The sequence below is a fragment of the Diachasmimorpha longicaudata genome, chromosome 1 (genome assembly GCF_034640455.1).
Source record: "Diachasmimorpha longicaudata isolate KC_UGA_2023 chromosome 1, iyDiaLong2, whole genome shotgun sequence".
NCBI lineage: Eukaryota > Metazoa > Arthropoda > Insecta > Hymenoptera > Braconidae > Diachasmimorpha > Diachasmimorpha longicaudata.
The window spans coordinates 13,436,974-13,461,212 of NC_087225.1; the positions used below are offsets into that span (position 1 = coordinate 13,436,974).

A 24,239-nucleotide genomic window follows, 5' to 3' on the forward strand; every position below is an offset into this window, starting at 1 on the left:
AAAAAATTAATTTGGACATTTTACCAATGCCAGTGCTTGAGTGGATCAGACACATGAATAATTTCATCGATCAATTCCTACTTCCAGCTACCTCCAGAAAAACTAAGGAGCACAGATCTTAATATTATTTTTATCACACTGTGGGGCAAAATATTTTGTAGATACGCTTCTTCTCTACTCCCTCTATTCGCCATGAGGAATGCTAATGTGGAATGCAGGTCTGCAGGCGGTAAAAATTTTTTTACTTTGTCAGAATCTTGAGAGAAAACGAACTCCAGGTAGAAATGCGTAGAACAGTATTTTTCCGGGCTATTTCCAAGGGGTCTTTTGTTGCCTTTCGCAGCGAATACGAGGCCCATTGTAAAATCGAGGTTTTCTATAATCCCTTAGCAAATAGATACTATAGTCGAGTCTCTGAAAAAATTGAGCCCCTGGTACTGCAGGGGTATGAAACCATAACTGAAAAATGACGCACTGAGGAGATAAAAGTTACTTCAGAGCTACGTTTTCTCTTGTATCCATAAATTCATGACTAGAAGAAAAATTTAATATTTGACCAAGAAATGAAGAACACGAATATTTGGATTTTCCCTCTTTTTAAACCACAAATTTATGGACACTAGTGCAGACTCTCTTCTTAAAAACCTTTTTCTCAGTGCGGAAGAAGAAAAAAATCGTTTGATCTTATTGTTCCCATAAAATTACCTGACTGAGTTGGAAGTAACGAGGAATGGCATTGGTGTTGGACACGGACTGAGAGGTGAACTGCTGAGGGAGCTCCGCGTGCTGCTCAAGATCGAGTGAGGGCACTGGGGTGGGCCCGCGTGAGAGCCGATAAATCCATTAGTACCAGACCTACCACTGGAGCGGTTTTTGAAGCAGGAAATCTTTGGCCAGCGACCCGCCTCTTTTTGAGAAACACCTGTAATAAATTTATTCGAAAATTGCATGATATGATTTATAAGCAGGAGAAGAGGAAACGATTACTTCCCAGAGGGCAGTATCAAGTTTCACCGGTTCTTCCAGATGCAAAACTCAAACGTTGATAACCGAGGATAGAAATAAAAAAAATTCAACTATTTTAATTTAGGACATTGAATATTACTATGCAAAATCCCTGACTCAACATAGTCAGGAAGTCCTTCACAGTATGAAACCTCACTATCATCTGGGATGGCTGCTAGTGAGGTCCAAGGTTAATATAGACTCTAGAGAGCAATATAATTTTCACCCCCCGAGGTAACTTTTTGGTCACCACATGTGCTCCTGGGGGAAAAGGCACAATGATAGAAGTCCCGGGGGGACTTTTCTCCCTTTCTTCGCCGAGAGAGAAGGTCCCAGAGCAACAAAGCAATGAATTTTTCCGTAATTGGGAGAATAAAAACTTGGAAAGTTTTTCGTCTTCAAAATTCCCCATTCAACTTTCCTTTCCCGAGTAACAAACGAAAGGTGTCTACTTTCACTCAAAGGGCGGTAGTTGGACATTTCTGTTGCGTTAATTAAGGGTCACAATAAGCATGTCACGTATGTACGTGCCTGGGGCAAGAAAATACCACTAGAGAATACTGAAAAATTCCTACCGAGCTTGCTAATCCCTTGGATCGGCCTCAACGGATAGAAATCCCCGTGGAGAGGACAATGGAAGCCCACTCTTCTTTCTCTCCTTCTCGCACGTCTCGTTAACATGCAGAGTAGGATACCAAGGGCAAGCATCAATAGCCCGATGGCGATGCAGATCGGCCCCAAAATTCGAGAATTCCCAGTGAAGGCGATCCTCGCAGCATAAGAGTCTTTGTCCTCATCTTCCCCAGGTCCGCGATAAGAGGCAGCTGAACAGAAGAAAAAAAAGATTAATGGAATAAAAGAATATTTTAATGTTCAAGGGCTTTTTAAAGTTGAAGAAAGAGAAGCTTCCTCCAGCGTAATTTTATCCCTCCTACACTATTCACAGAGCTTCAATTTAACTTCCGAAAATTCCCTTTGAAATGAGCTTTAGCGCATAATATTCAACTCCTACAACTCATTTTCTCGCATCCGTTTATTCTCGTGAAATTCTGTAACCGTTTTCCAACCCAGAATGAAAGAAATAAAATGTGAGACGACGACTTCAGGTATAAATTCGATCCCCAAAAAGGAGGAGCGAAGAGAAAAAGAGAAATTGATTTCCACGAGGCAGCTCTGAACGGAGAAACATCACAATATTCCGAAGCCAATAAATGGGATAGCAACAACGGTTTTATAAGCTCGTGTATGTTGTTCCACGCACTGGCTGAGATGCAAGGATGACCGAGCAACGACCAGCTGTTGCCTGGCAAAGCCACTCTACTCCTCGTTCTTCTTATTCTCTTCGTGTTCCCCTTCTTCAATGCTGATGAGATTGTTGCCTGAGGTCAGCGGCCTCCAAAGGTATCATAGCGGTTCTCAAATTCACCAGACAATAGATCCACCATTTTATTTAACCGATACAAATTTTTCCTGAATAATGAAAGAACAACGCTCTTTAGATACCTGAACCAAGAAGAATTCCTCAAATCAATTCATTCTCCCCTTATTTAATACCACAAACGGCACATCAAAACAACGATTATGAACCATAAGACTCTTCAAAACTAATTTTATGGCATATTAAGAGAAATGTAAATAAAGCTTGTGAATTTGAACTCGTTAAACAATAAAAAAAACAATTTTCTCGATCTAATAATCAATGTCGCTTCGCTTTGTTCTGATTGTTCCCTATACAAAAATAAAATTAATGACTGGCGGGGATTTTAATGTCATTATTCTTGGAAGTGATAGTGGTAACGTGATAAGAGCATCGCAGGCAGGACTGGAGCGTTTAGCATCAATATTGTCAATGAAGGTATAAATAAATGGAGTGCAATGAAAGCATTCCACTTATCCATGATCTCCCCTGCGTTACTAAAGTGATCAGCAGAATTATAATCAGTTAAAATCATATTAATATTTTATATCTTATATTATTAAGCGGATCAAGGCCGACCCAGAGAAACTCGCATTCAATGGCCCTCTCATTCTAAATATCCATTACACTTCTTTAATCCAGAAAATTACAAATCCGCAAAAAGAAACTAATTTGTTTTTCACAGTCTTGATACTTTATTGAGTCGTCACCTTGACACTTTTATGTATTCCTAGGTAGAAGAAAAAGCCTGTCAAGACCTTCACGATAAGCCGACACGTTGTAGTGATCAAGTTTTTTTTTCTAGCCGAAAGACAGCATAGGGAAGAGGAAAAATAGCGAGGGATTGGATAGTCCTGCAGCTTTCACCTGAGTTACAACTAAGGCTTCGTGTGAACAACGTGCATTATCAAGTTGCCTAGGTTTTTGTTTTGTTACCAGGGCCATGATGCCATTGGGGCTTCCTTCGATCACTGGCACGTAATGTATATAAATCGACGATGGGATTTTCACTGACTCCACTTTGCCTCGTGTTCACTCACGTGTTCCAGACACTGCATTAATATATTCTACGTGGATAAAAGCACCAGCTTATGCAGCCACTAAAGCTCCACAACAAACTAAACTTCTGAAACTAGTGAGAATTTTTTCATTTGAATTATTACTAAAATTTTAACGATTTAAATTCTAATATTTTTTGTAATCTCGTCTTCTTAAATTTCATCGCATACGGGCAGAACCTGATGAAACGATTGTTCCTATGTTAAGCTGTGGGGGTGGATGCTGTCTACTCGTGTAATTAATTTCCTTCAATATTCCTAATAACCGGTAGAATTATTGCACTTCCGGAAATTATGCGCTGAGTCATTAGTCGACATATTTGCGATTCAGAGGTTGACGTCTATATTTTTTAATGGAGACAGAACTGAATCACTGAGATCCTTTCGAGTTTATTGTTGTCTTTTAATCGTGCTTGTGATAAGGAAATGGATTTCTAGAGAGACACATGAAACTCTTGTTTCTGACTTGGGTCAGTCTCCATAGTGTTCTGCAGAGAAGTCTATTGTGCTTTGTGACAGTCGTAACAGTAATTTTAGAGTCCATTGGACTTCTGTCTGAAAAGACCAGACGACAAGGGCATAGAAGGTTTTCATTGTAGCACGAGACTATATTGCACGTCTCGTCACATTGTCATATAATAACTAGGTGGGTACATAAGTGCATGCATTGTGATCTGACTTCGATGACAATTTGATTACTAAAAATAAGGAAGCGAGTAATTTACTAGTGCATGTGAGAGGCGAGTAAGAATTGCATTTGTATCCTTATGTCGAAGGTTATTTTTGAAATGTTTACTTTGTTAGTGCACGTAGGGTTTCGTATTTTTTCTGTCTTCTTCAGATGTAGTACATATAATCTATACACAACTCATACATTCTCCCCATACATACTATTCAATACGTTCACTTCAATTTACCGTTGGTGACCGCATAATGGCCCAATTCGGACGAAACTCATGTACAATATAAACGATTGGAATGCGTCTTGCATTTTATGGTAAATAATTTACACTATCCGCAGTAAAGACTAGCACGTAAACTTGGGAGAAACAATTATTCGCCGCGACGTATATTCACTACACGCGATGAAAACATTAATAACAATTGATAGAACTGGAAATGATTTAAGCGACATGTTTATGCCGTTGTAATACGACAATAAATGAAGTAAAATTGGAAGCATTGATGGCATTCACGTGGGCAGTGATTAATTGACAAAGAAAGACCGAGGGTTTTATTCTCCTTCAGAACAATGATGTGAAGGAGTAAGATGTTTGAGGTCACTCACCAGTGAGAACAGCTCCAGCGAACATGAAGAGCAATCCAAATGCCGGAAGGGCGATTTGACAATTTGCAGCGATGACGACTCCAGCTACCATCAAACCACCCTCTATTTTCTCCACCCTCAGACGTGATATGGGGGTGGGACATTTCAATTTCGATGCCAGACCCCCACTCAACATTTCTTCCTCACCCGATACTGTACTCGGCCTGTAATGATAAAGAAATCACTCTGTAATTGTTGGTCACATAGATTAGACCTATAAATAACTCAATCAAAAATTGGAATGACATTATTCAATGAACTTTTTCAAAGGCAAGGGATTTTTATTTTTCTTAGCCCATTCAACTCGTGCTCTTGTCACTAATCCTATTACGGTTTCTACTCGTGAACAATTACTATGGCATTGGGTGAGTCAAGTCGAGGGTTCATTAGACGATGCATAATTCCATGACCTCTATTGGTGGCGACCGCTCGACATCAGTCGATCTTAATTTCGGGTAATTATCTGGCGGCTTCTTCTATAACATCCGTGGGATATAAATAATAGGATTTTCTCAGAAGAACGAAACAATATGAAATTCTATTATTCAAGGTCAAACAGACATGCGACACGTTGAACCGACATTTTTGAAAATGAAATTTTTAAAAGATTTTTTTCTGAGAATAAATTGAAATATATATGTGGGACATAAAGGTAATGAAAGTGAAATAGTTTCATCGGTTTTTTGTGAGTCATTTGTATTCTGTAGTATAGATAAATGAATTCCTCCACGCGGACATGCCTCTTTGGCGGCCTGAGTGGGGATATTGAAATTCCTTGAAGGATGAATGTCCTATTCATTCAAATCACTTCTATGGGGTCTCATAATAGTATGATGAATGTTTCTGAAAGTGATACATTTTTTTAGTATTCTATCACATGCGAGATTCATTATTGAAACGTCAGAAATTCTAATTGACGATGATGGTAATATCGTATCTGCGTGAAAAACATGTCATAGGGACGACCACAAAAAATTCAGAAAGTCTTTGTTCGATATCTTATTTTCTTTCGAATTATTAGAAAAAAAAATGGGCTCAGCCGGGATTTGAACCCGGGACCTCTCGCACCCAAAGCGAGAATCATACCCCTAGACCACTGAGCCTGTATAAGGAAAAAGATAATACGAAGTCTTTGACACTCTTATTTTTTAACGATATTGAAACATTTCAATGTTGATAAGATTGAAGTTGGTCATAATTGAAAAACAGTAATGAGAATAATATAAAAAAAAAATGAAAACAAAAAAATTCCACTGCAATGTAATGATGCACGATTTGCGTGCGTTTATTCAATTTTTATTTAACATTCCGGCCCTTTTCTACCCTTATCGATGCGCTGCGTGGGCTGATTTTTCCTCTACACCGCATTTGCACTCCCTGAGAGGAATGTAGACCTATAGGAAACCACGGTAATGCTCCAGCTCATACAAGACATAAGCGACCAGGGGATCTACCTCTAGAACCCCAGCCCTGGCCCTGCAACCACATGACCAAGCCCGAGGCAACTCCCCCCGATCGAACCTTCCGTCCAACACCCGACCCAGACGGGATTGAACCCGAGTCGCTAGGGTGGTAGATTAACGCCTAACAACTTGAGCGATTGCACGTCGGTGCTTATTTGATTTATCCCAATGTATAAGTGAAATTTTCCACTTCTGCCCCCATTATCAGCTACACTGATAGAAAGATTTAATTAACAAGGTCTCTTACCGTCACTCATTAGTGAACGAGCGCTTCGCGGTCGTCACTAGATAAATTAATCATAGTTTATTTTATTTCACCTTTACAATTAAGGTAATTCAATTTTGTTCATTTTTATTTTTATTGAGGAGTGCCAACATGTGAAATCAATAGATTTTTTTGTGAGAGCGAACACGAGGAACGCCGGGTTCGCATAAAAAATTAGTGGGAAGAACTAAAATTGAAAATTATGTTTCAATGCTTCTGGGATTTTTTACAATCGATTTATCTTTTCCAATAATGGAAAAATACTCACGAATTCAATTTCTATCCTTATCTTTTGACAGAATGATAGAATAAATGACACACATTGGGAACTGAAGGTGAAAAATTTTATCGGATTATTATTGTGTAATTAACGAATGGTGTTAATAGCCAAGAATGATGTTAATAGTTCATAAGACTCCGTAACTACGATTAAATTCTCCCACATGTTTCATTATCAGTGAATAAAGTACAAAAAGTACAAAATAATAATTTTTTTTCAAAATCTCCGCAACTGCAGCAGGAAACTGGATTAAGTTCTTTAATTTCAGGACCTGAAGCACTTTGTCACACCCAATTGAGCTGATTCCTACTAATTCCCTCCCAACTACCCAGAGGTATTGATTCAACATCGTCCATTTCTCACTGCGGACATCACAATTTACAAAAATAGTCGACCAACTCAGTGAGGGATGATCCGAGTCGAAATTTTATCTACCTTCAGTTCTCATTTTTCTTTATGAAATGTCAGACGAAAATAATGACTGCGCCTATCCAGAGATAGGAAAGCTTATATATTTTGTGGAATATGTTTCACGTAAAACTTAGGAGAACGAGTCGTGAATTATCAGTAGACACCTAACACGGACTCCTCACGTTCTCTATATTAACGAACGTTGAAATTCCACGTTGTTTTATCTGATTAAATATCGATTGATTCGTCAAAATCCTCTCTTCCACAAAATTCGAAATTAAAAAAAATAGAAAACGTTAACAAAGGTCAGTCAAATTCAAATACAAGATAATCATCCTCAAGTACAATTGTTCTAATTGAAAGCTAACTTGGCCTTCATGGGAATGCCTCCCTTGGAAAAATATAATTTTGAAAAAATAAATGTTGATCTCAGGTAAATTAATATTTGGCAAAAATATTCTTCACTCATTAAAAAAAATCGTGAAAACAGTGTGGAATCCTCGTTAGCGGTTAACTAAATCTTTACATAATTGTATCATTTTCTTCAATGAGAATTAATTTTACTGCACATAACCATTTTAATTGCACGAGTCGTAATTTTTTCCTCTTCTCTTTTTGAAGTGTCGTGTTTCGTTTCGCATTTACTAATTGAATCTTTGCTTCAGCTTTATCTTTTATTACATTCATTTTTCATTCTTAATACTGCAGAGCAGACAGGTCTTCTCAATCCTCTTTTTGGCTCTTATTTCATTATAATTATACCGCTGAAACTGAAAGAACGCAGACTTCTTTCAGACATATCAAAACTTTGTAAAGGTCTCGAAAATTTAATTTCCACCAGCACACAACATGAAACTTTGTAGTGCTCCTTTCAGATCCACTGCATTCCAATTAGGGGTTTATCATATCATTAAGCTGCAGTAGGAACTTGTCTGATATCCAACTGATGTTTTATTAAACATGAAAAAGCAAACCTGCTGTCTGAACTCACCGAGTATTGAATAAAAGCGCCTCCAGCATTTTATCACCGCTCTGAATATTTTTTTTCATTGTTGAGCAGTGAATGGTTCATGGCAGAGTGAAAAAATCAGTTTCAATCTACTCACATCCACCTCAAAAACTCAAATTTTTTATTTATCGTTTCGGTTCGATGAAGAAAGAAGAAGAAATTCTCCAAGAGATGATAGATTTCCTGACAGCAAAAAAATAATCAATTCGTTCTTTTCCCTCTGATTGAACTTTTTATATCCACTCGGAGGAGAATTTCCATCAACTTCTTCGTTTTATCATCAATTTTTTCTCGTCATTTATTCTAATGTAAGGTACGAAAATGTGATCAAATCAATTGAGGATGAGGAACGATCATTCTGGAACAGCGACTACAAACCGATTCACGATAACACTAAATATTTCACGAGTCGTCTCCGGCTTTTCGACTTTTGTCACGAAAAACTTCCTATGTATGAATGTTATATACACATAAGAATGATAACGAAGATTGTCAGCATAAGTTTGAACGGCGCCAAAGGTTTCCCTTATCATTGGGTATAAATATTCATTTTAGTTTATTCTCGGCTACCATTTCTCCACGGAAATCTCCTCTGATCATAAATCATTACTCGATATTTACTGAAGATCGTATGAGCGAGCCAAACAGTCACCAAGTTTCATGGTCTCTCCGTGAATTGTAAATGAGAATATTTTCACCATTGGTGAGTTTGGAAATATTGAAAGTTTCCCAAGATTAGTGTGGGTGTTATCGAGTCTCAGGGGCGGAATCGATTAATGAGGCGGTAAAATGACTCCCCCGGGTTTCCTATTTTTTTCTGTTATTTATATGTAACGCTTGGATTATGCCTTCTGATAAACGCGTGATGTCTTCGGGAAACATGCTTTATTTAATAACATAATCCGGAGTGTTTCACTTGCGATTCTTAAGGAATTAAAACGGTATTCGTTGGTTCTCTCTCTCGATCGTCGATAAAAAATAATAAGTCATTACTGGAAGAAAAACATCGTCATCGAAAACAGCTGTCGATGTTATGATTTAGATACTCAATGTAACGACCCCGAAAATCACACACGGACGTTTGAAAATATCGTCATGTGTTATTACCGATCGTTAAGGAATGGATTCGGTGGGAGTGTAAGGTCTGCTCGATCACACCAAATAGCTATTTTTTTCGGTAGTGATTAATGGATAGTAATCCAACATGAAAAACCCATTTGTCCTCTATTTTAAACAAGAGATTTCATGATCGATTTGATCTCAAATAGAATTCAGGTTTATAGCACGAGCAGAAGGCGAATGATACAATCTCACGAGATAAGAAACGTTTTTCCCACGAGTATCGAACAGTTTTTTACATCAGCGTGTGGAAATCGCGATTTTCCGCACGCTCAGCGTGCAAATAATCTATTGAGATTGGGGGTAAAAAATTGCCTGAAACAATGAACTTTTGGAAAATGTATTCCAAGGCTCCTCGGCGGTTTTACAATATTTTTTATGCGGTTAGAAATGAGAAAGGTAGGCACGAAATGACCCCCAGAGTAACAGACGCGTCGAGTGTACGGTGGTTCTAGAGGGTCGATAACCGTGTTGTCAGATGCGCGTAAGCCGTACCTTTCTACACAGCCTTGACTGTAACCTCGGTAATGCCACCTCTCGTTTTTCATCGCTTAACTTGAATTCGAAACAATGTGAACAATCTCATGACTACATCTCTAGGAAGATCTCCAGTCACGCTCTGCCAACAAGAAAAAAAAATGAGTAGACCTTCATGTCGAAATTTTCATGCCCTTCTAGCTGTAGCTAATCTTCGATACCTAAACCGGACGAAAACATTCACCGCTACAGAAGGTAAATGAATAAAGGAAATTTCTACTTTGCAATGCACATTTGACCTGAGTTTTTCACCACCTCGTGTATTTTTATGCCTACACCAATTTGCATTGTTATCTGTGGAGTGAGACACGTAACTCATATTTACCGGTATTCGCCGCAGACAGCAATTATTCTAGAGGGTTCAATTAATTATTGACAAAGAAAAATGTAATGACTAATGCCAAAAAATTGACAAGGTCGTGTTAATATTGTGGGGGGAGTCCACAAATAGAGAAGGAGAATGGATAACGACAAAATTATTGGATAGAAAAAATGTCAACTAAATTGAGGCAAAAAAGTAATTGGAAAATATACAGGTTTTAACGTTCAGAAGTAATCTCATAATTATTCATTTAATGTTTGGCTACTGAAAGAGATGGACATTGTACAAAATTAGTTGTTGAAATTAACCGAATAATTGTCTCCATATATATATACTCTATAACCTCTGATTTTATCTTTTAATTTCGCTCTAATGAAGAAAGAATCGATTTCCTCGCTCGTACGGAAACATACGATTTCACCGCACTGTGGGGTAAAGAAGCTTTGCCCCGAGCTTAATGAAAAATGGTTTTTTGGCTTGTAGAATATATCTCGCTAGTGCGAACCCTTTCGAATCTCGAAACAGTTGTTTAGCGACTATCGATCCTTGTTATCATAATCGTGACTCTTCATCTACGACGAGAGAGGAGCCATTAAAAACCCGATTTTTTGCAGCTCTCTGCACAGAAAAGGATCCTACCCATTACTACCTTCCTGCAAAAACCTCATCAATTTTTTCACGCCGGAAAAATTCTTCCGTCTGCAACATACCAAATACGGTCCAGGACGCAAATTGTAACTGTACAATAATACTTTTTACGGATGTGAGAGAAAATACCGAGAGCTCTTCCACTGAAGACCCATTCTTCCACTTGCAACGTAATAATTAATCGTAATGACTCACTTATCGTTCTTCGATTAAAGAATATTATTTCACCTCTTTATCCCCGTCTCCTCCTCGAATACTTATCAATTCCTTTAGCTCACATTGTAGCACTTCCGGCCGAATACAATAGCCATTGTTTCTATAAAAAAAAATGAAATCAACATACCGATGCATGTTCTGATTAGGGAATCCAGTTTTATCACTGCGAAAGGAGGTGCTGAACGTCATGACCGAGCAGCTCTGATGGTGATGCCCTATCGGATTCTTCTCCCCGTGATTAGCGTCATAAACTCCGTCACGTTTGCGGACCAACTCTCTCAGTCAGCTGATCGCACGGCTCTTCAGAACCTCTGTCATCTTTCGCATAATCGAGGGAATGTTGACCGCTACTTCCTCGCTAATTCCACCAACAAGTGGAGCCGCCCTTCCCTTTTTGTCGATGAGAACAAGTCAATCGGCAGGAAGAAATATTTTTTATATTTCACACAACAAAAATGCACGAGAGATTGAATGTTTTCTCGGACTTTCACAGTTTCAATTTTTCCAACGGTCGTTTTTTTTTTGTCTCAAATTGCAGAGGTTGTTTGCGTGGTTGATATGTTAGTTATTTTTTTTACAGGATAAGTTCGATGCACTTAACTAGGCCACCAACGAGTTTGTAATGCTGTCGAGTAAGTGGTCTCTTCGTGCGACACGCTTGGCAGATAAATGCTCTCACTTTTTTTTAATGATGAACAAGCTTCCGATCCAACGACTGTTACGGGGAGTGTCAGCAGTAGAAAAATAAATATGTGAACGATACAGGGCACTGACCTCCTTCGATAATCACTCTATTATTACTGTTTTAAAATAAATGCGATATCCTCTCGCGTCCATTAATTTTCCTCTCTTTTTGTCGCAATTAGTATCACCTCAACGTCCGGCACTCATTCGAATTTTTCCGGTGTAAAAAAAATGTTAATTCCGGAGGTCCGTTGTCATTCAGTAAAATCTTTGAATGACCGGTAATGACGGGAAATCAGTGGATTTAATCCATCGTTAAACGTTGATCCGTGTGATGGAAACTAAAATTCAGTTTAGGCAACGAATCAGTAATAAGGTTGTTAAGCGTGCAGCGTTTGCCAGTCGACTGACAGCAATCGAGAAAAAGGACCAACCGATGGATGTCGGCCGCTCTGACGCCATCCCCCTCCCCGGCCGCTCGCACCACCCATACCCCTGTACTATCCCCCACTATGCTGGCATGGATGCGCTGTATGTATAATGCCCTATGCTGCGTTTTCATTCCCCTGGATTCTCTATGACCGTACTCTCAACGGAAATTCAATTTTTTCTCGTCTTTCTGGGGACTTTTTTTGTTCTTCAATCTTCGACCCATTTTTTTTTCTATCACATGAGTGCTCCTGAAAAAGGACAGGAGAAAATTTGGCGGTGAAATTCGACTAATTATCAAAAGGGAAAGTTCTGACATTCTAATCGGAAAGATGGAACCTGAAATGGTGCATTATATCATCGGGCCCATAAAATGAAAAATCCGGAAATTTTTAATAACGATCAACTTTACTAATAAAGCTTCGACTTTATGTGCCTGTGTGTGGAAATAGTCTATATACTTTTCAGGTAGCAGATATACCAATGTTTATCTCGATTATGAGATCTAGCCACATAACAAAGATGAAAAAAAAACAATTTAACTTTTTTAGATTCCCGGAACTGGTAAAATTCATCAAATCATTTTTGTTTGTGTTCAATAGTTATGTCATCGCTCACAAAATCACCGCATTTTTGGCTTAAAATATACGGAAGATGATCAAGACTATGAGAACCGGTTGATACCGCCAAAGTTGACCTTCTTTATGTGGACATCCATAAATTTTCATATGTGAGTGACATCCACGAACATTTTTTTGTACACATTTACTACTGAAAACATATTTATCCATATATTTTCCATATTTATAATTATCAGAACAAATGTTGACTTTCTTCATGTCAATAAATCTTTATTATCTGGGTAGAAACCACGAGAGTGATCGCAGCAGGTGGAAACAAATATTATTGTTTTTAACAGATATTCAATATTTGTTGCTATTTATTTTCTATATTAATTTTTCAGGGAACAAATTATGTGACTTGAACTACTCTACCTCTTCCTAAAAAACGACCAAGAAATTATAACTGCGAAAGATTCTGTCACCACTGTTTCAAAAATAGGACGAGAGTCAGATTGTAATCAGAACAGTCAGTGACACAAAATAGTTAAAAATATTTTGAAGTGACCAAGATCGCGCCGTGATTCAATACAAAGTAGCCAGTGTGGGAGAAGAAATAAGTGCATCATACTTTTCGTGAAACCTGATGATTGGAATTCAATTAATCATCGAGGATTTGCATCAGCTAAATAAAAAAATCGTAGACAGACGAGGGATGAATCAAGTAAAAACCGTTATGTTATTACAACGAAGCTCTTGTGCCTGGATAATATCGAGTTAACATCGTGAAGAATTCAGTAACAACGGTGTACAATGTACATATGACAAAATTCGAGGTCAACCAGTTCGATGCAATTGTTCAATGTACGTTGAGAATTATATGGAACACTACGATGCATTAAGGTAATTGGCCATTTCTCGATTTGATCACACTCGTTGGAGTAGATGTTCTGCATTAATATCAGACAAAATACACCAGCAAACGCGAAGTGGATATACAAAAATTTTATTTTAGTTTTTGCAGTGTAAGATATCAAAATTTCAATGAAAAAATCCCGAGTGTTCAAATGAACAGTCTGGTTACTACACGAGGAGAAAATTCTAATCAAAATTGCCACAAAAGTTTCGTAATTCTGGAGCGAATCCCCAATATTTTTCTCTCTTTCCAGCTCAACACTTGAGGTACCCTACTGCATGTATCATGATATTTTTTACCCCCTTTCCCTCCCCGAATAGCTTCAACTCTCACTCGTGCATCCGCAGCGACCTTGAACCATTGATTTAAACCGCTGGGGGAAGAAAATTTAGTGCAGAGAATTACATGTATTCAAAACTCAAAATAATCACGGTCACGCAAGGTACCAGCAGTGTCTCCGAATTGTTCTAAATATGTCAATTTGAGTCACCTATTTATAGAAATCCAATTCATTATGTAAACCGTCCGTGAACTGTTGTCTCTACTTTCATGTTTGCATTGTTTACATTGTTTACTCAATATCTATGACAATCAGCTGTACAGAAAAACGATTGCCAGAATTTTGAGCACCTTTGTGGAAATTTTCCAGGCAGTAATAGATATGGAAATGCCAGAATTTTTCAGACCAAACTATCTCAACAGAATTCCCAGAAAATGATGACTGCTGTTCCAAAAGCGCAACATCGAAAAATAAGAGTTGGTTGCTGTCAGGGTACGGTGGTGTTTCAGAATTTAGTAAGTTGAGTTTTCCCCCTTAGTGTATGTCACGAGTCTCAAGAGTTTACCAGATGGGCTTCTGTTGAATATATCTATCCCTGGAAAACCTTAAGATACGCGAGAACGACCTGCGCTTGACAAATTAAAAGAAAATGTACAGCTTCCGAGTTTACTGACTTTTCTCCGAATTTCTTTTATGTTCGGTGGAACATAATAGGGGATTTACTTGGAACTTTGAATGAGACACTCAATATTTATAGATCGATATTGGTGTGCCTTTCATACCAGCTAAATCCGAAGTTTAGTTGAAAAAATGACTGGATTAGCAGGATATTTCTCTAATTTTATTTAGTAATTAGTCATTAATTTTTGAAATCCCAAAAAGTTCATAGATTTTCATAAAAGTAAATTATGCATCGCTTTAAAAAAATCAGCAATAAATACATAATTAACAAATAAGTGGTGCATCTGAAATTATTCATCGGATATTTATTTCCAAAAAACTAAAATTACAAAATCCTGGTCGATTCTACCCGACAATGACTCATGAGACTTTTTTGAAAATTTCGACGAACAATTTAGAATGGTGCAATATCGGAAACCCGCGTCCCAGTGGTGATTGAAAATTCATAAATAAATGAATCCATCATCGGTGACGTGGCGTAACAATTGAGTATCACGATGTTCCCGATAAATCACCCATATACCACCACACTTCAAAATTGATCCACTTTATAATAATAAAAAATAGAATATATCGATTCACGGTGTTTGTAATTCCAATTACAGTATCTTCATCTTTAATTCCGTGAAGCAACTTCCCAAGTTTCGGCTCATCAACTAGAAAGCTCACGTCATCGTTCTCATTATCGACCACTGTGCACTTTAATGACTGATCTGTTTCTTGATCTTCAGCACTAATAGTGAGCATTTTATCTATTCACGGGATGGAACAATTAATTGATTTGACGCATCGATCGGTGGAGATGAATGAAAGAACTGCTGGCACAAAATTAATCGTGCGCTCCGGTGCTCTAGATAGTTACCTAACTCGACCGTAACTATACACGAAAAACGTCATCGGTTTAACGTAAAGTTCATGCCGATTATGCAACAGTAGTTCATCTGCACTCTTGATGTCATTCAGATGTGGCAGATGCGTTTGCGTGATTAAATTCCGATGGAATTACCCACTAACGCAGCAATAGAGATGACTTAAACATTAATGTTTAATAGGTGTGTCTCACAAATTTGTTAGAAATTTTTATTACTTGAAATTCTATTGATTTTGTAGATTTTTTCACTTCATGGAATTGGCTCGATATAAGAAAAAAATCTCGGGGAAGCAGATGTGTGTGTGCACGAAATACAATCTCAAGAGATAAAATAATTTCTGTAATTTTAGATGAATATTTTTCGCACGTAATATCTGTTATACTTTCCCTCCTGTCTTGTTTTACCGGCACGTGTGCTTTTTTGTGTTGTCATATATAGATGCGCTCCTCATACCGTTGGTGAACTCGTGGAATAGAATTGCGGAGTATGTTGACTCCCGAACAGGGCTATAAATAAAGGGACAACCCGACGACAGAGACTTTTGACATACCAAGAATGGATAAATCTGTCAACTATATTTCCCAGGGGATGAAAGCTTAAAAGCTTTCGATAAATCTCCAGCGAAAAAAATTAGGTACTGTATTAAAAATGAGATATCAGAAACAAATTATGAGATTTTTTTAATTCCATGATTTTTTATCGCTAAATCGAGAAAGTTTCTATTATTATCAACATAATTTTTTTTAATGAACAAATTAATTTCAGCCGTCTGCTTCACCCTCTTTTTCTTCTACACTCACTGCTTTTCGTTCCACTCATGTGTGAATAGGTGGAAAAAATTAAAGGTGATGAACTAAAAAGAAAAATTTTTCTGGGGGTAGATCATTTCGAGGCACACACGACTCCCATCGAAGCAGTACAAGAATCATATATCAAACATGAGCGAGCTCTTTAAACTATCACCCAACCTGATTCGATTAAACGGATTGAGAGGGCGGAGGGGTCAAATCATTCGTCCGCTATCCCACCAAGTGCTTAACCCATATAATCAACCCCATCACATCAATCACACTGTACTCGGATAAAGTTTGCAATCGATTGCAACTGTAAGTACAAATAATACCAGCAAAACCATTGCATGATGAGATATTCTATCAGACAGACGTGTCCTTCCAAATGGAGGAAAATATACTCACGATAAAGTTGCAAAAAGTAATAAAATAAATGAAGCGTATTCGGACGGAGGAGAGATGCCACTTTCATTCCACGTATCACTTTGTGATGCCTTTTATACTTTCGAATGAATAGGTCTTCTTTCCGCCCCTCAATGAATGCAACTCCTTGTACCAGTCCTGCAAACTCCACACATTTCAAGGCCACGCAATTTTTTTATGCTTTAGAACCTTGGGGGCTGCAGCTACATACTCTCAAGGTCAAGCCATTTCACCGGATAATAATGTAAAATATACACATAATTTTTGGGTTGACCTTGGGCTTAAAATTTCGAAACCTATCATTCAATATGTTGAGGGTAAAGAAGGGTAATTTCTGGTGTTAAGAGCGTGCACGTGGATATAAAATATGTTGATTGCCGAAAGACGAGTATGTAAATTGAAAGAATACGACTGTTTGGAACCGTTCCATCAAATCGAGAAGGTTTTCAATGGAATATCAACTAAATTCAATATTTTTCGAAGGATGTTTTGTTCTAGAACAAAATTATCTTCTACGGAAAATAATAATTATTAACATAATAATATTGTTTGCCATTCTCTTATCATTTTTCAGATTTATCTGCTACTATTTATCACCTTGTTCAACAAATTGTTTACAGTTTGCTTCGCGATTATAAAAAAATACGTCATTTTTTTATGGAATATTCATCTCCGTGAATGTGAACCCACAGTAGCTCGCAGAGACGAACATGAACCGGATATTTGATTATCCAGGGGTAGATTCTACTCGTGTGACGATCGCGAAGGAAAATAGAATTTCAGATTTGCTCCCAGACATGCATACCATTGGTTTCAGCCATATATCTATCATGTTCGTGGTATTCTCTCAAAATCGATACGCTCCACCATCGGCATCTCCGAGGTACTTGCCCGAGCTGTCTCTCTCGGTCTCTGTCTCTACGCAATCCCAGTTATTGATGAGGCGGAACTGAATACAATATTCATGAACAATCCCGGAACGTGGAAGGTACACAAACCACTAGGAAAAAATTGACGTTCCATTGCTAGGAGACCAGTAATTTTCAGGAAAGTGACATTGATTTCAGCTGATAGGGGAAAAAATTGTACATGTTTATTGCACTGATAAGCCAAAATCGATTTCCATTGGTGCCCATTTTCCTGAACCTCTATGGGGTCTAGAGCAAAAAGGGCCAAATTGGGATTCCGTTTTTCGCGAATATTTCCATAAATTAAACACCAATCGGCTTAAGGAAAAACAGTATTCTGTTGTCTACATTACTCGATAATTACACCGTAAATGAAGTAAAGTTAATGAGCCTCCTAAATGTTAAACAATAAGTGCAAGAAAAAAAATACATTTCTAAAAGTTCATGAAAAATAAATTCAAGGGGGTTCTTCTTTCTTCAAAGAGAAATTCGGCCAAATGTAAAGGATGCCAACTAAGCATCGGCCAATCTCAATTTATTTTTCAAATTAATGAAAATATATCGGGCCAGATATTCTCTCTTGAGAATAAACACAAAATATAAACATTTCATTCAGGATCAAATGAAAACACTTAAGTTTAAACGCAGCGTAATATTTATTATTTCTCTTTCGTTCCGACTTATTGTTTACCGATATGTTCATATCTAATCAGTTATTTGGAACGAGCAAGATAGCTCCACATGCAGAGGATAATTAGCCGAATGTCAAAGCTATGTAAAGGCTTTCGAAAAAAGGTGAGTATCATTGGAAACATACGTCTCACAGAGTTGGAATATTAAGAGGACAATATGAGGTTCTATGCTGTTGCCTTCGCATTTCTGTGTCTTTTTGCTTTGCTGAAGGTACTATAACAATTATATGAATGTATGTAGATTCTGACCGATTGACTATTTCTGTTGTAGGCAGACGAAGTTACTGAGAGTGCTGAGAAGGTAAAAAAAAGTTCTAGACGTACGTAGAATACGTTTTTTAAAGTAATTTATGGAACTAGAAATTTAATATTCAGAGAAGTCGCTAATGACATTTTTTTTTTTAATTCTCAAATGCAAGAATTAATTTTTGAAAACTTAACAGGATCTTCAAATCGACAGAGCTATTGCTGCAGACCCAGAGAATGCTGGGAACGTTGAACCCGTATCAGTAGTCCGAAATGTCTTCAGTCGTGGAAGGTGAGTTATAATTATGTATCACTCAAATTGACCTTTGGCATAATTCTGAAAAGCCGTTCTAGTGATGCGGAAATACCAAACGAAGACGACGGAGCTAAGGACGATAATGAAGATGTACGTGGGATTTTTCAGGCAAAATATTGCTCATGAGAAAGCTCTTTGACAGATTTATCCCACGTGATGTCCCATGATCCATCCAAATCCTTCGAGGGTATTAAAAAAGTTTCTTTGTGGCAGAGACACTTCTCCCTTCATTTTAGGACCTATACAATTTATTATATTGGGGGAAAACAGTGATTTCTATTTTAAACAACACCCCCAATACCCTCGAAGGAAAACATCAGGGTTGGGGCATCTCAGCATAATGATTGTTCTACATATATCTACGTGAATATTCTTTCAGGGGAATCAGGATGAAGAGAATTCGAACGATGGAGGTACAACGGTATGTAATTTTCCTGAATACGGTGGTGGATTTTTCAATGCGCTTCATATTCCCCCTAAAAATTAAACTACAGGAAGGGGGAAGTACAGAAGACAATGTTTAAAATACTGACAATCAGACAAGAACCGCAGGTGATGGCGAAAGCGAGGGAGGGAATCAAAATGAGGGAGATTTTGGGAAATAATGAAAGCTCTTTGGCTCATTAAATTTCTGTGCTCTTGAAGACTTACAGAAGATAATAAATAATAAATTGGGTGGTGAATTTACCCCTAAGCTAGCTTATATCTAACTCCACATGCACTGGGTTCATGTTCCGGCGAGGAAAAAATATTTCATCACCGGGGCTCGAACCTACGCTTTGGTCATAGGGCTAACACCCTCACGACGAGCCCAAATACGTTCTCAGAATTATAAAAGATAATTTATATATGTTCCTCAACTTGAGAAGCAGGATGCGGCTGATGACAATGGAGGTGGTATTGTGTCTGGAATCGCCAAGCTTCTGGGTGTCGGCAACAACCAGTAAGTTTGAACCTCGAAAATCGAGAGTTAAACTCCAGTTCCAACCGATTTTTAATGAATTACAATATTTAAGGGCGGCGGCGGACGATGATGACTGCGTTTTGTGCGTCGACGGCGATGGAGAATCTGAGGGTGGAGGGAACGCCGGAGAGGATGGGTCTGATAAGGAAGATGAGGACAGCTTGGGAATGAAGCTCGTGAAAAGTGCTGTGAACGCTGTATTTAACAATGGGTGAGTATGGAACTGATCACGAGTTAAAAATTCAATTTACTCGAGGAAAGCAAAGATATTTGATAATCAGAGAAGTGCAATGATAAAAAATATATTGCACAATGTGTAATTATCTGAGAGAAGATTTATTCGGGCAATGTCAAATTTCTTCAGCTGAATCATTCTCAAATACTTTTTTTAAATAATTGCTTTCTTGCTGTATGTATGGATGCGGTCGAATATAATCTTTTTGGCTCTGACTGCGAGGGAGATTATTAGGTTACTGGTATTGGCTTTCTGTGTCACTTAAGGTCAATCCATGCTGTGTGCTTTCGTACCCCAAATAGAGAGCGGACTGTGCGTTCTTTTATATTGAAATAAAATGCATTTGTTCACTGTCTTTCAATTTTTTTCTTTTAATGTTTGATGTCTTTGACATCTGAGGACGTAGGAAAAATATACACTCAAAATGTCCAATAAATATTGTTATAAATGATTACATTGGAGGTATAACAAATGAGGAATTATTCGTGAGTTCATTAGAAGTGTGCGAAAGTGTTGAGGCAATTAACATTTGAAAAAAGCTCTCAAATTAGAGGCCCAAAATTAAAAAGATCTTAATTGTGAAGTCAATGACACATTTAGGGATGATGCAGATGACGAGGATGATGGCGATAACGAGGACGTAAGTTGTTTCTTCATCATTTCATGCAAATAATGAATACAAATTGTTTAACCAATGTTCTTCTCCTCTTCTTGTTGAAGGATGAAGAGCCAAGTGGCTTGGGGAAAGTAGCCAAAGTAGTTAAGAACGTCGTAACAGGGGTGAGTACAAAAAATTTTGATCAATCAAATCGATAGAAAAATTCGCAGGGTCCATAACAATTGCTGAGCGTTCAAGAATTTTTTATTTTCGGGTAATCCCATCTTTATCTCGTATTATTTATGTTCGGGCAAAAAGGATGATGATGATGACTGCATCCTGGACACTACGATTGGCAAGATGGTTACGCAGAGCTTGGGCGCCAGTGCCGTGATACCAAAACTTATTATATGTAAAAAGTAAGGAAACAACAACGACTTGCATTGATGTCAGCTTCACACGAGGCATAATCTCATTGTTTTTTTAATGTTGACAGACTATTGTGAGACCCGGAGGTTATTCATCCGACGGGCGATCGTTTCACTGCGGATGGCTCTCATTACTCCGAATTAATTAGTCTTTAAAATGAAAAATTATTCGAAATTTCATAATAAGAGATAAGAATAAACCTTTATTCGCCGAAATATTTTCATAGCGATCTTGAATTTTCACCTCTCCCGGAATTGATATCGCAAATGATAATGGCTCCCCTCCTACCCCAAAATCCTATCCAACAAAGCCCTCCAACCTCGCAAGATACGAAACCCCTGTATAAACTCCCGTCTTTGGTAAAAAAAAATTTTGTCTCTTATCTTAGATAATGCAACACGCATAGTCGAGGCGCAAACTTAAAGCATGAGTAACGTAAATATCGTCCGACCTGGTCATTTAAAATTATCAGCTTCATTATCACTTCGTAGCTCATAATTTTCGGTCGTTTTTGTTCTACACCAGGAAACACCGAGGAACAATCATCCCATCAACTTTCTCATTTTCTACTGAACTATAAAATCCCTCTGGAATATGAATTGTCAAAGAAATCCTCAGGATTTTACTCAACGCCATTGGAATTTTGAACAGCCCCTGATATACATGAAGTACGTCTTGATACCCTTGGGGCTTCTCTATTTACTCATAAAACATTCAAATTTATTTTACTGATCTAAAGAAAGATACATAAGACGGAAGTTTGTGGTGTTTTCTCTATACATTATTATCCGACTTTAAAAAATCCATATCTCGCACGTCGGCGCTGTTGGTTGGTAAGGGATTTTCTGAATTACCGCGTTTCACTCCCCCACGCTGAAGTCTATTTATAGACGATACAGCGGGTGAGGAAATAACAAGAACCACTCGGACCATTATATGAACAACCGACGTGGAAATCATCCCCCCCACAGAGACTACGAAGAGGTTGAGATTGAGGGTTCCCCATGCGGTGACGAATTTTCGTCTGATGTTGGTTCATGGAGAGAAAATTTTAGAAAAATCCCGACCCTAATATGAAAAGAGAGGCCCAGGATGACCTTTTGGCTCATTTATTATTTACGACACTGTCGTATAATTTTTTATTGAACTATTTCTCTCTCCCTCCGGTTCGCTCTCTCTCTCTCTCTCTGTCTACTAATACCAGAATTTTCCCAAAAAAAGTTATCTTATCTCCAACCTTGTCTTCCCAGGAATATCCTAAAAATGATAGAAAATAGAGGAATTTTCATTTCAACTTTTTTTACGAAAGCAAAAAAAAGAATTGCAGGTTTCGAGGTAATTATCAAAAACCAAGGCTGGAGGTGAGTTAATTTATCTCGTTCTGCGACTTCATTAAAAAACTGTCTCCTTAAATCCCCCAAGATATCCGAAAAATATTTACCTCTAATATTCAACTGCAAATCAACACCTATGACGCAAATCACAGTGTACCCATTACGTTGAATAAAGAATAAAGGTCAACATAGGTCAGTGACGGGTTCAGACAAACCCCTAACGACAGGGTATTGTGGCCACTAGAGGTACCTAAATAGAACTAGATAAAGGAGCATACAGTACGTAATCAATGACGTCATAGATGGCCGTGAGGTCGGCGGCCGTAGCCAACCCTCTTCGGCGAATGACTGTGGAACACATGCATCCCTTATCCAGACGAATAAAACAAACGTCGCGTGTAAGGGACAATGGGGGCTGCCATTTGTGACAGATAGAGCTGCTATAGCTACTGTTTCTACTGCATTAGCTTTGACGTTAGTGTGAACTTTAGTCAATGCGGTTTCTGTGCTACCGGCTGCAGTTGGTGATTGGAAAATTGCATAGGAATGTTGGTTACACTGACATTCCCTTGTACCCTTGTAAATGATGAACAAAATAATATTAAGATATCGGTGTAATATCGAGAGAGATCGATTCTATGCAGAATGATTGGTATTTCAGTGAAAAGTCGCATCAATCAACACGTGGAACATGTGGGGGTAATTATTGACAAGTTCATGAGCAGAGTCTGCGCGCTCTGTCCCGCCAAAAATTAAGCTGATAAGGGCATAGACCCTTGACCATCGGTTCCAATCACAAGTGCAATAAAAAATAATTAGTGGAATTTCATATAAAAAGGGAAAATCGACTCACATTTTTAGGGAATTAAATGCAGAACTTTTTCCAGTGTTGGTTTCTTCAATTCAGACGAGATACTGCGCACCATTGCTGCAGCACACCGGTTGCAAGCTTCACGATAATTGTTCACTCAGGACCGACTCAAAATTATCCTGATTCACCCCCGAGAAGTGGAACAGAAAATACCGCATTTGTTGGTAATGAGTTGTGTGGGAACTGTTGATTTTTGAGTTCTTCAGCTGCAAGGTGATCCCCGGGGTCAAAGTAACACGGACAACCGTCGTGGGCAGGCCGCCGAGGGGGTGGTCGCCTCAGTCAACAATGAAGAACGAAAAGCGCCCCCAGTTTGGGATTATTAGGGGATTTTCTAGTTGCACGGTTTGGGGATGAGGGAGCGCCACTTGCTGAAGGGAACGCAGGGGTTGAACAGGGATTTGTACTGCGAGGGGGTGCTTTACCGATCCTCTCACATCAATACGTCCAGAGTACCAGTCCCAACGGTACTCAGTAAAAATTATGGAACAGGTTCGCATTTTTGTTTCTGAATGTTTCCTACTTTTTTCTGAACGCTCTGGACTTTTTCCTGAAAGGTCACTGATAAAGTGCGTAACTGTTTCGTAATTTTGACTGAATACTGCTTCGACCTGGAGGTTGCCGAGCAGGCAGGTAATTTTTAAAGAATGTTTCCCTCTGTGTAATTACATTCAAACAATTCAAATCATGGGCATGAAAATAAATTTCATGGTCTAGGACACAGAATGGATTTTTAAAAATCCGTGGACTGTCAGCTACTTGTGATAGTCAGCTGGAGATGGCTTGACATTGAGACGAACGCCCATGGGACCTGGACGGGCCCGATAAACCTCCATATAGGGGCTGTCCTCTGCGTGAGACGATTTTCCCCCATTTTTACGTGGGTGGACAAGAGGAACATTTCTAATATTTGTCGTTTTGCAATCAGCAATA

General features: G+C 38.3%; 2 protein-coding genes and 1 non-coding gene across 11 annotated transcripts in view; 1 reads left to right on the forward strand and 2 right to left on the reverse strand.

Annotated features, from left to right (window-relative positions):
• Positions 1 to 23,564, reverse strand: part of LOC135162316 (uncharacterized) — a 30,949-nt gene extending 7,385 nt beyond the window's left edge. Inside the window, exons 1-4 of one of the 4 annotated variants that reach the window (XM_064120676.1) lie at positions 23,289 to 23,564; positions 4,769 to 4,971; positions 1,581 to 1,829; positions 706 to 922 (exon numbers count right to left, since the gene is read on the reverse strand). In XM_064120676.1, coding sequence (XP_063976746.1) covers positions 706 to 922; positions 1,581 to 1,829; positions 4,769 to 4,971; positions 23,289 to 23,290 — 671 coding nt within the window. In that variant the 5' untranslated portion in view covers positions 23,291 to 23,564. Of the gene's footprint in view, positions 1 to 705; positions 923 to 1,580; positions 1,830 to 4,768; positions 4,972 to 8,217; positions 8,607 to 11,204; positions 12,184 to 23,288 lie in introns of those variants that run through there. The other 3 variants (XM_064120668.1, XM_064120649.1, XM_064120657.1) reach the window with 3 other exon arrangements.
• Positions 5,839 to 5,910, reverse strand: Trnap-ugg (transfer RNA proline (anticodon UGG)). Its single transcript has one exon. It is a non-coding gene; the product is annotated as a tRNA-Pro (tRNA).
• On the forward strand, positions 18,391 to 21,316 carry LOC135162388 (protein qua-1-like). 6 transcript variants are annotated; one of them, XM_064120790.1, is made up of 11 exons: positions 18,391 to 18,524; positions 18,585 to 18,614; positions 18,757 to 18,851; positions 18,905 to 18,965; positions 19,255 to 19,296; positions 19,742 to 19,818; positions 19,892 to 20,050; positions 20,675 to 20,714; positions 20,795 to 20,854; positions 20,991 to 21,091; positions 21,169 to 21,316. In XM_064120790.1, exons 1-11 carry the CDS (start codon positions 18,471 to 18,473, stop codon positions 21,176 to 21,178), a joined length of 729 nt encoding a protein of 242 aa, XP_063976860.1. In that variant the 5' UTR covers positions 18,391 to 18,470; the 3' UTR covers positions 21,179 to 21,316. The 6 variants fall into 6 exon arrangements, with proteins under 6 accessions (XP_063976860.1, XP_063976871.1, XP_063976878.1 ...); XM_064120801.1 differs by having other exon boundaries at positions 19,745 to 19,818; XM_064120808.1 differs by having other exon boundaries at positions 19,748 to 19,818.
• Positions 23,565 to 24,239: the final 675 nt, after the last annotated feature.

Bases quoted from the DNA above. Each gene is read 5' to 3' on its own strand.
- LOC135162388 (XM_064120790.1), top strand. From the start codon at position 18,471: ATGAGGTTCTATGCTGTTGCCTTCGCATTTCTGTGTCTTTTTGCTTTG. The intron at 18,525-18,584 runs GTACTATAACAA...TTTCTGTTGTAG, and splicing joins GTCTTTTTGCTTTGCTGAAG to GCAGACGAAGTTACTGAGAG. The intron at 20,715-20,794 runs GTAAGTTGTTTC...TTCTTGTTGAAG, and splicing joins ATGATGGCGATAACGAGGAC to GATGAAGAGCCAAGTGGCTT.